Source organism: Martes martes (genome assembly GCF_963455335.1).
Source record: "Martes martes genome assembly, chromosome: 5".
Taxonomy (NCBI): Eukaryota; Metazoa; Chordata; class Mammalia; order Carnivora; family Mustelidae; genus Martes; species Martes martes.
In genome coordinates, this window is record NC_137892.1 from 29,287,187 (window position 1) to 29,299,952 (window position 12,766).

Below are 12,766 nucleotides of genomic sequence, written 5' to 3' on the forward strand. Positions count from 1 at the left end.
TGGAAATATCAAATATTCTCTTATTTTTCTGTTCTCAATATTGTTTTTCCAAGAAATTGCCTTAAGTCTTCCTTCACCTGCACCTGTCCTTGGAAGGCTAACCTTATAAACATGCATCTCTGAACTTGACTGTGTCCTCCAAAGAATGTATTGATGGGACAAGAATTATCAATATTTAAGTGTCTACTGTATTCACTTTGCTTCTGCCAGAAGGAGAAAGTTGAAAGCCCAGGGTAAAGCCACTAAAGCCACTGAATCAATCCTCTTAGGAAAAGCATTGAGAGTGGAACACAAGCTAGTCTCCCTCTGCCCTGGGGGACAGCAGATACCCAATCCCACTGCGTTCTCTGATGCTGTGCTAACTGGCAGACTGGAATCAGAACTGGCTATAACATTTGCAAGACCCACTGCAAAATGAACATACAGGACTCCTTGTTCAAAATTGCTAAGAATCTGCAGCCAGCGACTGCAAAGCATTCAGCTAAGAGTGGGGCACTTCTGAGTGCAAGATACAGTGTGACTGCACACGTCTCATGACTGCAAAGTTGACCGTGACTGCAGCAGTGGCCAGGGGAGTGACAGGAAAATACCACCCAGAAACAGAAGGGTAGGGGTTTTACAGGGGTATTGGGGGTGAGAGAAGCACGGGGGCAGTTGGTATGAGGGAAAAAATGGAGAGGAAGGGATAATGGGGTTTTGTGTAAGTGTAAGGACCTGCTTATTACCCTTTATGGTGTTCAAGAGATACGAGTGATGAAATAAAGTTATTTTGAGAGAATGGTTTAGTCTCTAGGACTCTGGTGCCATTCATGGACTGACACAGGAGGTTACAACCATATATCCATTTCATAGCTCTTAGTCAAGTCACAGGTTAAGGGATCACTGACACTTTGAGTAATGGTAGCTTGTTTGCATTTATGATCTGTAAGAAAGAACACCATGCTTGACTGACCAACTTCCTTCCTTCCTCCAACAAATATGAAGTCCTTCATTATCTTTCAGTAAGGAGCTTAAATATTTTCACTGAACAATTGTTTAAGTTAAGCAACCAAAGGATTATTTTTCCTCATCTAATTGCAAAGAAGATCATAATGGATCTTACGTGTTCCTAGCTGTTTATGTCACTGCACTCACTAGAAGTTTTGTTCAAGGGTAAGGTCTCTCCGGAGTCTTGTTGATCTGTTGACCTCACTCTTTACACCCTTCCATCCGCATCTGACTTCCATTTTGCTCTTTGCACTGTGTTCCTACAGCCGCAATTTCCATGCAAACAAGTGTTCTCACAACATCGATTGCTTCCCAGAAAATTCCTTTGACCTCCTTGCCTTGAGTAATAGGTCACTTTTCAACCAAAGTATAGCCCATATTGGGTTCTAAATATTACTTTTATGCTACCACTTTTTAATACCCTCGGGAAAAGTTCTTCCTTCTTTATTTTTTTAAATATTTTATTTATTTATTTGACACACAGAGAGAGCACAAGCAGGAGGAGCTGCAGGCAGAGGGAGAGGGAGAAACAGGCTCCCTACTGAGTAAGGAGCCTGATTTGGGGCTCCATCCTGGGACTCAGGGATCATGGTCTGAGCTGAAGGCAGATGCTTAATGACTGAGGCTACTCAGGTGCCCCAAGGACACCCCTTTCTTTGGAGAGGCCTCAAAATCCTTAGCTGCCTTAGCCCTCAACCAAGCTCATTCTAAAAATGTCTAGCCCTGAATCAATCCAACCATCCATCTCTACTCCTACACCTCCAATGCTAGACTACAGGAGAAAATAACACAAATGTTGGGATTATTGCCACCAGAAACATATGGTCTCCACCTCATTTATGCTTCCAGTAATGTTTGCCAGTTCCTTATATGTCCCTGGTGAATGTTCTCTCTGAATCTTCACAGATCTACTGAAAATACTCTTCCATTTCCTTGTGCCACCTGTGCAGATACTGACCTCTTTTCTCTTAGAAATTAACCTCTTTTTCCCCATAGGGAGGAAAAAATACTGCTCTTGGGTGTGGACTTTTTCCATTTCCTGCTCCTGTAGCATTTACAAATAAGTCTATGAATCTATCCACCCTGTGGTAGACTGATTGCATCAATGGCCCAAATTAATGGCCTCTCTTTTCCACACCCTTTGCCTTGCAACTTTGTAGTCCCTTCCCACTGTGACCCCGGGCTTGGCTATGGGACCTCTGTGAAGGCTTGAAGAAGTTCTTGTGTGTCTCCACCTTCTATTTTGGAAGCCTGCAACAGCCGTGAAAAGTTGACCGGTCTAGAAGGATGAGAGTACACGCAGCAGAGCTGAAATGTCCTGGTCAGGACCAGCCTTGTGCTGTCAGCCCCTTGTCAAGCCCTCAGCTGACCGCAGATATAATACAAACAACCCCAATGATGAGATTTACCAAATCTCGTCCAGCAGAACCAGCTTGCGGACCTGCAGACTCATTAGAAATAATAAATGGGGGGCGCCTGGGTGGCTCAGTGGGTTAAGCCTCTGCCTTTGGCTCAGGTCATGATCTCAAGGTCCTGGGATCGAGCCCCACATTGGGCTCTTTGCTCAGCAGGGAGCCTGCTTCCCCCTTTCTCTCTGCCTGCTGCTCTGCCTACTTGTGATCTCTCTCTCTGTCAAATAAATAAACAAAATCTTAAAAAAAAAAGAAATAATAAATGGGTTTGTTTTCATTGACCAAGTTTTGAGTGGTTCGTGATGTACAATAGCGAATACAAACTCTGACCCCCCCTTTCTCTGTTCTCAGAAGAAGAAGTCTACCTTCTTTTTTTAAGGCAAATCCTACTTCTTGCTGTTTATCTCATTCCTACCCGTATACTTTCAGATCTCTTCCTTTCTGATTATATCTCTCCATATTGTGAACCTCCTGCTCTGCTCTCACTTTTCCTAATATGTAAACATGTATAAATCTCTCTAAAATAAAACAAACACGTATGAAAAAGTAAACCTGTATCTTCAGCAAGTTACTGACCTATTCTGGCATTCCTTCTATTTATATGTCTTGAAAGAATAGTCTATCCTTGTATAGTTGTCTGGGTTCTCCAGAGAAACATAACCAACAGGATGTACTATATATACAGAGAGAGATTTATTTTAAGGAATTGTCTTATGCAATTGTGAAGACTTGGTGAGTCCAAAAAGGCACACACACACACACGTGTGTGTATATGTATGTGTATATACACACACACACACATATGTGTGTGTACGTATACGTATGTATGTATGTATGTATATATACACACACACACACATATATATATATATTTAATGGGTAGACCTGCAAGCTGGAGACCCAGGGAAAAGCTACAGTTCAAGTTCAAAGACGGTCTTGGTGGCAGAATTCCTTCTTGCTTAGGGAGGTCAGTATTTGTTCTAGTAAAGCCTTCAACTGATTGGATGAGGCCCACCCATATTATACAGGATAATCTGCTTTACTGACAGTCTAGTGATTTAAATGTTAACTTCATCCCAACTACATCTGGGGAAAACCCAGAAGAATGTTTGACCGAGTATCTGGGTACCCATGGTCTGGGCAAGTTGACACATACAATTAACCATCACAACTTGCTATATCCATTTTTTTTTTTTTTTTTTTTTGGTACTCAGCAATGATTCACTCTTTTCAGTTAATACCTTATTAATATACTGAAGACATTTGATACAACCACACACTCTTTGTTCTTTTACTTCCTTTGAAACCCTTCCTTCTAGACTGTAGTCCTAGACTACTGCTTTTCTGTTTTCTTCATAGCACTTCTTCCTTTGCTTGCTTCTTAAGTGAGCTTTAGGGTTGTGCTGCCCCGATTGTCTGGATCCTTGCTGCACTAGTTGCTTTACCTACTGTATGTTATATCTTCCACTTAGCTCTCTATTTTGAGTCACATGCTCATTCATTTATTTATCGAAGGTATCTATTTTGGGTACTAAACACTATAACGGTTTATGGTAACCTCTAAAATGGCCACCAATGGGGCACCTGGGTGGCTCAGTGGGTTGAAGCCTCTGCCTTCGGCTCGGGCCCTGATCCCAGGGTCCTGGGATTGAGCCCCGCATCGGGCTCTCTGCTCGTGGGGGGCCTGCTTCCCTCTCTCTCTCTGTCTGCCTCTCTGCCTGCTTGTGATCTCTGTCAAATAAATAAATAAAATCTTTAAAATAAAATAAAATGGCTGCCAAGATCCCTCCCTCCTGTTATTTACACCCTTACTTTGCCCCTCCCCTTAAGCAGGAATTGCAATAAATAGAATACAGCAAAAGCAAGGAGATGCCATTTCTGAGATTCGGTTATAAAAAGACTCTGGCTTCTGTCTCGCTTGCCCACCCTTGCCTTTCTTGGTGCTTCCCCACTCTCTGTCCTAGAGTCCTTGCTCTGGGGGAAGGATGCTGAGATGTCTGGTGTAGGAGGCCTTACAGAGGGGCTTGTGTGGTGGTGAATTCACATGTCCAGCCAACAGCCAGTGAGAACTTGAGGCCTGCCAAGGGAGGCCTGGAAAGGGAGCTTGGAAAGAGATCCTCTTCCAGTTGAGTGTTGAGGTGCCTGCATGCAGCTCTGGTAGTTGCCTTTATCGCAGACTGGTGAGACACCCAAAGTCAGAGGCACTCGGCTAAGATGCACTTGGATTTCTGACCCACAGAAATTGTGAGAAAATATACATCTGTGTTTTTAAGTTGTTAAGTTTGGTGTAATTTGTTTTACAGCGATAGATAATTAATACGGGGCTACCCGGGATCCAAAGTCAATTCAGGTATAGCCCCTAGATGCAATAATCCTCTAGACTATTAATGGTGATAGAAAAGAGGCCATGATCACAGTGCAATATGCTAGGTGTTATAGAAATATGCACCACAGGATGCCTGGGTGGTGCAGTGGGTTACATGTCTGATTCCTGGTTTTGGCTCAGGTCGTGATCTCAGGGTTGTGAGAATGAGCCCCACATTGGGCTCATGCTCAGCGTGGAGTCCGCTAATGACTCTCTCTCCCTCTCTCTTTGCCCCTAATTCCCCTTAAATAAATCAATTAAATAAATAAATAAATAAATTTTTTAAAGAAACATACACAGCAAGTGATGGCAGAACACAGAGAATTTTATTTGTGCTTGATACTAAAGGATTCCCTTGGCAGATTTTATTTTGTCCCTGAATGAGGATGTTAAGCAGTGTGATAAAAATGAGGAGAAAAGGTAATAGGACACTTAAGAGAAAGGAAAGTTTTAGAACCTCTTCTGGGAAGAATTGTTGAAGGATTTGACAAAGAAACAAATAATGGTATCCAGGCAGTGTGGAGTTGGGGTCAAAGATCATGGACTTCAGGACCTTCTGTCAAGATTGGGTTTATGTATCAAATGGTCTTAGCAATATGGATATAAGACTAGAGAGGCTGGTGGTTGAATATGGGACTTCAGAGAAGATTATACAGAAGAGCCAGAAAGCCAATGAAGAGAAACAGCTGAGAAAAATAGACAATTCTTAGAGTTCTGGCTCATGGAATTCAGGTTGAATAAGGAAAGAGAGACAATCAAAGCTGCTGAGAGTCTGTGGGAAATACAGCCGATTCTGACCTCCTACCAATCCCTAGGACTAAGGGAGTGGGTGCTATTGGGTTTAAGCCCGGGGCACGCCCTCCATTTTGGAGTTGGAGGAGACTTCTAGCAGAGTGTGGGAAAGGAATGGTTACCAGAAGGAAATGCCGTTATGCTACCATGAAGATTGAATCAATGTTTTATAACAGAGACTGCTGGTTCCCTATCAAAATTTCCATTTCTTCCAGAGTATGAGAACCTCTAGTTTTTAGGAAGTGGAGTAACAACTGCCTTTCCTCCTGTGGCTAGGGATAGCCATGTAACTAACTCGCTGCTCAAAGGAATGCAGACAGAAGTGTGTGTACAACTTCTGGACTTGGCCCTTAAAGGGAAGGGGATAGCGTTCCATTTCCCTTTTATTCCTCTTCTGCCAGCTGGAAAGTGGTTGTGGGGAGCCAACTTGGACCAGGAGGAAGAGATTACATCCTGGGGAGGACAGGACAACAGAGCAAAGCTATAATCCCTGGATGATCTCATAGAGCTTTCATGGTCCTATATGAGGGACAATTAAACTACATTTTTGAAGCTGCTATGTGAACCAGACTAATGCCATCTTGGATAGATCTGCCCGATGACCCCTCTGTGACCTGAAGCCTTTGTGAGCACAGCCCCACCAACACCCACCCCCAACACATTCTTTCTTTTTGTTTAGCCACACCCTTAAGTATGCCCTCAGGGCATATGTCCCTGATCTGCTTTGGAGATATGAATATGACACATGACTATTTTCAAACATTCTCCTCCTGGGTAGTCCCCCAGCAAGTAGTCCCCAGCCTCTAAGGCTATAAAAGCAGTCTTATGGGACTTTAAGCAACTTATGGGTTGCGGAGATCTACAGGTCTTGCTGCCACCGAAGACACGAAGACACGAAGACAAGCTTCTGTCTGTAAGTCCCCTTAATAAAAAACCATTTCTTGTCAAGCTGGACTTGCCCAGCCTTTTTCTTTGGTCTTACAGTCCCTTCAGCCTTTGCAGATTGTTCTGCATATACCTTCCTTTTACAAAACAGCCACTTTCTCTGTCACAAGTGGCTGGACCTATATTTCAAGTAATTCAGATGTGCAGTAGAAAAAATAAGCTAGGAATAGAAATGACCATAGCAGAAAACAGAAAGTAGTAAGCAATAAACAGAAGCAGAGGCAAAAAGTAGGGATGCAGAGAAGCATCACCTCACCCCAGGCTGTGAGCTTTCAGGAGAGGTTGAAGGGTCTGATCAGTGACAAACTCCAGACTGCCTGTAGGTTGGTGGGGTGCAGGCCAAGGAATATACCTCAACAGCATGATTCTTCCAGAAAGGGACACAGCAATGGTTCTAGGTAAAGCAGTGGTGATGGTAGTAAGAGGACCCAAGCAACTTTTGAGCCTTGGTATACTTACTTAAATGAATCATGGTTTGGGCTAATGCTTCTTGATAATCATCATGGAAATTTAGAAATGTAGGAGTGAAAGAATTCTTAGCCAAGTAGAAAAACCTGTTGTAATGCTGTTTAAAAAATAAGGCCAGCGATGCTAAGTAAGTTTTGGGCATAGCCGGTAGAAGCCAGACATAATTCCCGGGCCGGTGAGGGCTGAGAATTTGTACTTAATTTGTAAAGAATCCCATCGAAGCTTTTATTTCCTTTGGCAAAATTATAACCTCAGGTTGCTATTTGTGATGCCCTCTTTTAATTTTCCATGGGCATACTTTGCATTAACATAGCACTTTTTAGCTTTCAGAATATTTTAACATATTTTTTCATATGATCCTGAGAATAATCCTGAGCAGTGAAGTGAGTGGAGAATTAGTAACATTTCCGTTTTGCTGCTGGAGAAGTTGAAGCTGAAAGTCTTCAAGAGATCTTCCCATGATGAAGCACTAGTAATGGGCGGAGGGATTTGAGTATCACGCTCTTGCCAATCATCTGATTTTCCTGTTATTTGCTCAGCCTTTCTCTTATTTTATGCAGGAAAAATATGTTGCGGCTCATGATGAAACTGGAGTAAACCTCACACAACAAATTATTCAGGGCATTTTTGTTATCTAGAGCTGCTCTGGCCAGTAGGTAGCCTCTAGCCCCATGCGGCTATTTAGATTTAAATTAAATAAAATTTAAAACTCAGCTCCTCATAGACTCGTGAAGGGGTCAGTGGTTACACTTGGCCAGCGGTTACTCTGCTGATACAGAACACTTCCATCACGTCGGAGAGTTCTGTGGGACAACCTAAAGGTGTCTCTTTCTCACCAATCCTCAGTCTTGCCCTCAGTGTGTGTATAATCCAAGCCCAAACTCTTCCACTTCCTAAAGCAGATTTGCAAAGTGGTAATCCCAGTTCTACAACTGATAACACCGAGAAATCGTTTGACCTAGACGTGCTACGAAAGAGAGGGTAATAAAAGCCCCAAAGCCTTCCACCCAAGTCTAGCCAGCAAATGAGCGGTGACAGACAACCCACTCAGACCCAGAAGAGGAAGGAGAGGCAAAGGGGCGGAGCCGAGCGCAGCGCGCTCCGGGCGGGCGCCGTCACGAGGCCGGGGGCGGGGCCACGAGAGGCGGGCCCGTGGGTGGAGGGGGGAGCCGGGCGGCCGGCGCGCCAGCACTGCCGTGCGTGCTCACGTGACAGGTCCGCGAGGCCCCGCTCGCGCAGTCGTCTGGACGAGCGAAGATGGCGGCCGAGAGGGAACCTCCTCCGCTGGTGGACGCGAAGCCCACCGACTTTGAGGAGCTGGAGGACGGAGAAGACCTGTTCACCAGCACTGTGTCCACCCTCGAGGTGAGACCGCGTCGCCGTGGGTGCTGCGCTCCGCTACTGCCGCGCGTCTCACCTTTAGGTGCCTTTCCCCTGCCGGGACTTGTCCCTCCCCACCCCCCCGGGTTTGCAGGGACCTGCTCGGGGCGACACCTGTGACGCGGGTCCCACCTCAGGTACCTGTCAGCGGTCTGGAGCTTGGCCTGGACGGCTAGGCTTCCTCGGCAGACCAGCCCGCGGGCCGGGGGCTGACCTGATCCTCTCCGGGGGGCCAGGGACCGGCCCGAGCATCTCAGCGCCTTTCCCCGGCTCAGCTGGCCTTCCTCCGTGTCACTTGCATCTCTTTTCCAGACCAGAAAAGGGCTTGCCCTGAGTCCTGGTAAACCTCGCCACCCTCCCGACGACCTCCGCACCCGCTTTGAAGAGGTGCTTGCTTTTCCCTTCCCAAGGGAGGGTGTGCCCCTGAAAGGAGAGAGCAGTGAACTGAGTGTTGAGTGGCCCTGGCTGTCTAGGGAGCGTGGATGCACTTTTCCCAGTTATGACCCTTCATGGACTGCCGGTTCCCCTGGAGGGAGGTGCCTCAGTATTCGACTGTTAAATGCATTTAACCGGTTTTGTCTTCTTCTTTAGTTCCTAGACTTTTTAAGAATAAGAGTGTTTAAAAAAGAAAAAAAAAAAAAAGAATGAGTGTTTATAAAATATTAAGTTGAAGGGAGGGTGTAGTCCAGGAAAGTGCTGGTTGGTTGTTGGTTTTTTGTTTGTTTTGTTTTGTGTTAAAGTTATCTCGGAGAAGTAAAAACAGATCCTCACTCCCTTTTTCCTCTTTTCTCGCATGGTCAGCGGTCTCTGAAGTTGAGTGTTCCTGTTTTTGTCAAAGGAAACACTGTTAACTGTATTGGCCTCCTAGATCCATTTCGGGTTTGAATTGCTTTGCATTTGGTGAGGGCGCCCACACCTCATAGCCCAGTTTTATGCGTGTATGTATATTAAAATGTATGCAAATTGCCCAGAAGATTGTTTACCTTGGGCTGTATTTCCTTATAAAGTGCTTTTTAGTATGCTTTTTTTGGGCTTGTGCAGCTAGACACCGAATCAGTTGGAAATTACAGTAAAAGACCTTTTATTTGAAAATCATTTACTGGGAACGTCCGGGAACCGCTTTCCACAGTGACCATACACTGCAAATTGTGTATACAGATTCTCAGTCAAACCCCACCTCCCCTCACATTATATGCTTCTTGGGGCTGGGGATAGTGCCTTGATCATCTTTGTGTTCCTTCCAGTCCTGAATATTTCCATTTGGTAAATGTTTGCTGGATTCATTGTCAAAACATCTTCTCCTAACAATTAGTAAAAATTGTCTTGCATAACAGATTAACCTTTTGGGTTTAGTATCTTTTTAGCTCTTTATACTTACTGTATAACTATCTTAAAATGTAATGAGAGTTAGTGTCTGTGCAGGATTCTAAGACCTGTATTTCCTTGAGGGCTGCAGAGGTTTTCCACCAGCTAGGATCAAAACAAACTATTGACCTCTAGAGTAAACTTGACACTGTGAACACTAAGCATTCTGTTTAATTGAGGCTTTTAGGAGTTGAGTAAAAGGAACTATAATCTATCTCCCATTTAGTTGGATCTTTTTAATACGGTCTTTGCCTTTTTTTTTTTTTTCCCAATAAAAGTCTACAGAACTTTTGAGTATGAATCAATTTATCTTGGTTAGTACAGGGTGAAAGTTGTAAATAAAGTTGATTTTGATTGTTTATCTAAATCCTGTTTGTTATAGATTCATTCAGGTTATTAACTTTAAGGTAGTATAACTGAGATTTATAAATTCAGAATGTTTTTTGCTTTCCAAACTCTTACAGGAAGGATATATAGCACTGTTTTTTAGTATACCAAAAGTGCTCTAAGGGAATTTTCTTTTTCAGTAACTCCACTTTCGTTTTTAGAAGTGCTTCTCAAACCTCCTGTGTTGGAGAAACCAGGGAATTTTTGTTTGAAATGCAGATGCCCCTAGATCAGTGCTTTTCAGAGTTTATTCATAAGTTACCTAGGGATCTTGTTAAAGTGCAAATTATGAATCTGTAGGGCTGGGAAAAGTCTGTTATTATGCATTTGTACCAGACTCCTCATGACATTGCTTCTGGTCCACAGACAATAATAAGTTCCCAAGCCCCAGAAAAGTCTGATGTAGATCATCTGCTTTGAATAGTTATTATCTAAGCTATAAATTGAAAGACATATAAATTAATGTCTTTAATTAAAGAAAAAGTAAGTCCGAGTTTTAAAAATTATACATTTATGTAGAAACTTTCCTTTGAGGGCATTTGGAGGAAGAAAATCAATTGAAATCCATATAGGTGAAATAAGATAATAGACAGTTTCAGTGTCATCATTGTTAGGCTTGTAATGACCGTACAACTTAGTGTATATTTTTAACATAGTATTAGACTTCTTTCGTTTCATAATTAAGAACAGTCACATAAAGCCAAATTCAGTGAATGAAGCATATTTAAAACTCTTAGTGTTTGTTGTTGTTGTCACAATGAAACAAGAAATAGGCAGCAGCTGGCATAGGGGGCTGGGAAGAGAAAGAGAAGGAGAAAGAATCTAGTGAAACTTGTTCTTTTTGGTACCTGAGAGGCAAGGCTTTAAATGTTTAAGAATACTGCTTTTTCCTTAAGTGGTACAGCCCTAAGCTTAAAAGGTGCTTGCCCTAGAGCAGTATGGAGTAATAAGATCACTCCTTAAAGAAAATAATAAAGGGGTGCCTGGGTGGCTCAGTTACTTAAGTGTCTTCCTTTGGCTCAGGTCTTGATCCCAGGGTCCTGGATAGCCCTGCTCAGTGGGGAGTCTGTCTCTCCCTCTGCGCTTCCCCCCCTCCTTGAGCATGCACATTCTCTCTCATGCATGCTCTCTCAAATAAATAAAATCTTTAATAAAAAAATAAAGTTGGGAAATTTATATGATATGCCTTGTTCTCTATCTTAAACAGCTGTGTTGAGGAATAATCTACATATCATGCAATTCATTCATTTAATGTGTACAATTTAATGGTTTTCTGATACAGTCACAGATACGTGCACCCATCACCACGGTTAGTTTTAGAACATTTTCGTCACCTCAGAATGAAACCCTGTACTTTTTAACTATGACCCCCTATTCCCATTCCCCAAGCCTCTCTGTCCCCAACCTTCAACAACCACTATCTAACTTTGTCTCTGTGGACTTCCCTGTTCTGGACTTTGTATGAATGAAATCATATAATATGTGGTTTTTCATGATTGGCTTCTTTCACTTAGCATAATGTTTTCAAAGTCCTTTTTATAGAATGGGATGTTATAATATTTCATTGCATGGCTGTACCACATTTTGTTTATTCGTTCGTCAGTTGATGGACATGTGGATTGTTTCCACATTTTGGCTGCTGTGAGTAATGCTGCAGTAAACATTTGTGTACAAGTAGAATTACTGGGTCCTATGGTAACTGTTCTACATTTAATCATTTGAATAATAGCCAGACTGGTTTCCCAAAGAAGTGGCCACACCATTTTACATTTCCACCAGCCATGTGCAAGGGTACCAGTTTCTTCATACCCTCACCAACACCTGTTAATATGACTTTTTTTGGTTCTGTTCATCTTAATGAATATGAAGTGGTATCTTATGTGGTTTTGATTGCATTTTCTTGGTAACTAAAGATATTGCACGTCTTCTCATATGCTTTTTGGCCATTTGTATATCTTCTTCGGAGGTATGTCTATTCAGATTCTTTGCTCATTTTTTACTTGAGTGGTTTATTACTGAGTTGCAAGAATTCTTTATATATTCTAGATACAAGTTCCTTATTACATGCATGATTCGTAGATATTTTCTCCCATTCTCTGGATTGTCTTTTCGTGTTCTTGATGGTGCCCTTAACAATTTTAAAAACCATTTAGCAAGGTCCAGATTATTTTTAAAGTTTTGTTTCTCAATGGGAGAAGATATTTGCAAATGATGGTACAGACAGAAGGTTGATATCCAGGATCTATAAAGAACTTCTCAAACTCAACACACACAAAACAGATAATCATATCAAAAAATGGGCAGAAGATATGAACAGACACTTGTCCAACGAAGACATACAAATGGCTATCAGACACATGAAAAAATGTTCATCATCACTAGCCATCAGGGAGATTCAAATTCAAACCACATTGAGATACCACCTTATACCAGTTAGAATGGCTAAAATTAGCAAGACAGGAAACAAGGTGTGTTGGAGAGGATGTGCAGAAAGGGGAACCCTCTTACACTGTTGGTGGGAATGCAAGTTGGTGCAGCCACTTTGGAGAACAGTGTGGAGATTCCTCAAGAATTTAAAAATAGAGGGGCGCCTGGGTGGCTCAGTGGGTTGAAGCCTCTGTCTTCGGCTCGGGTCATGATCCCGGGGTCCTGGGATCGAGCCCTG

The 12,766-nt window shown here is 42.8% G+C and overlaps 1 protein-coding gene across 1 annotated transcript in view; it reads left to right on the plus strand.

Annotated features, from left to right (window-relative positions):
- The first annotated feature begins 8,115 nt into the window (after positions 1-8,115).
- The window catches only part of LOC308343828 (sorting nexin-2), a 55,054-nt gene continuing 50,403 nt past the window's right edge, over positions 8,116-12,766 (plus strand). Inside the window, exon 1 of the mRNA XM_080805009.1 lies at positions 8,116-8,334. Coding sequence (XP_080661135.1) covers positions 8,227-8,334 — 108 coding nt within the window. The 5' untranslated portion in view covers positions 8,116-8,226. The remainder of the gene's footprint in view (positions 8,335-12,766) is intronic.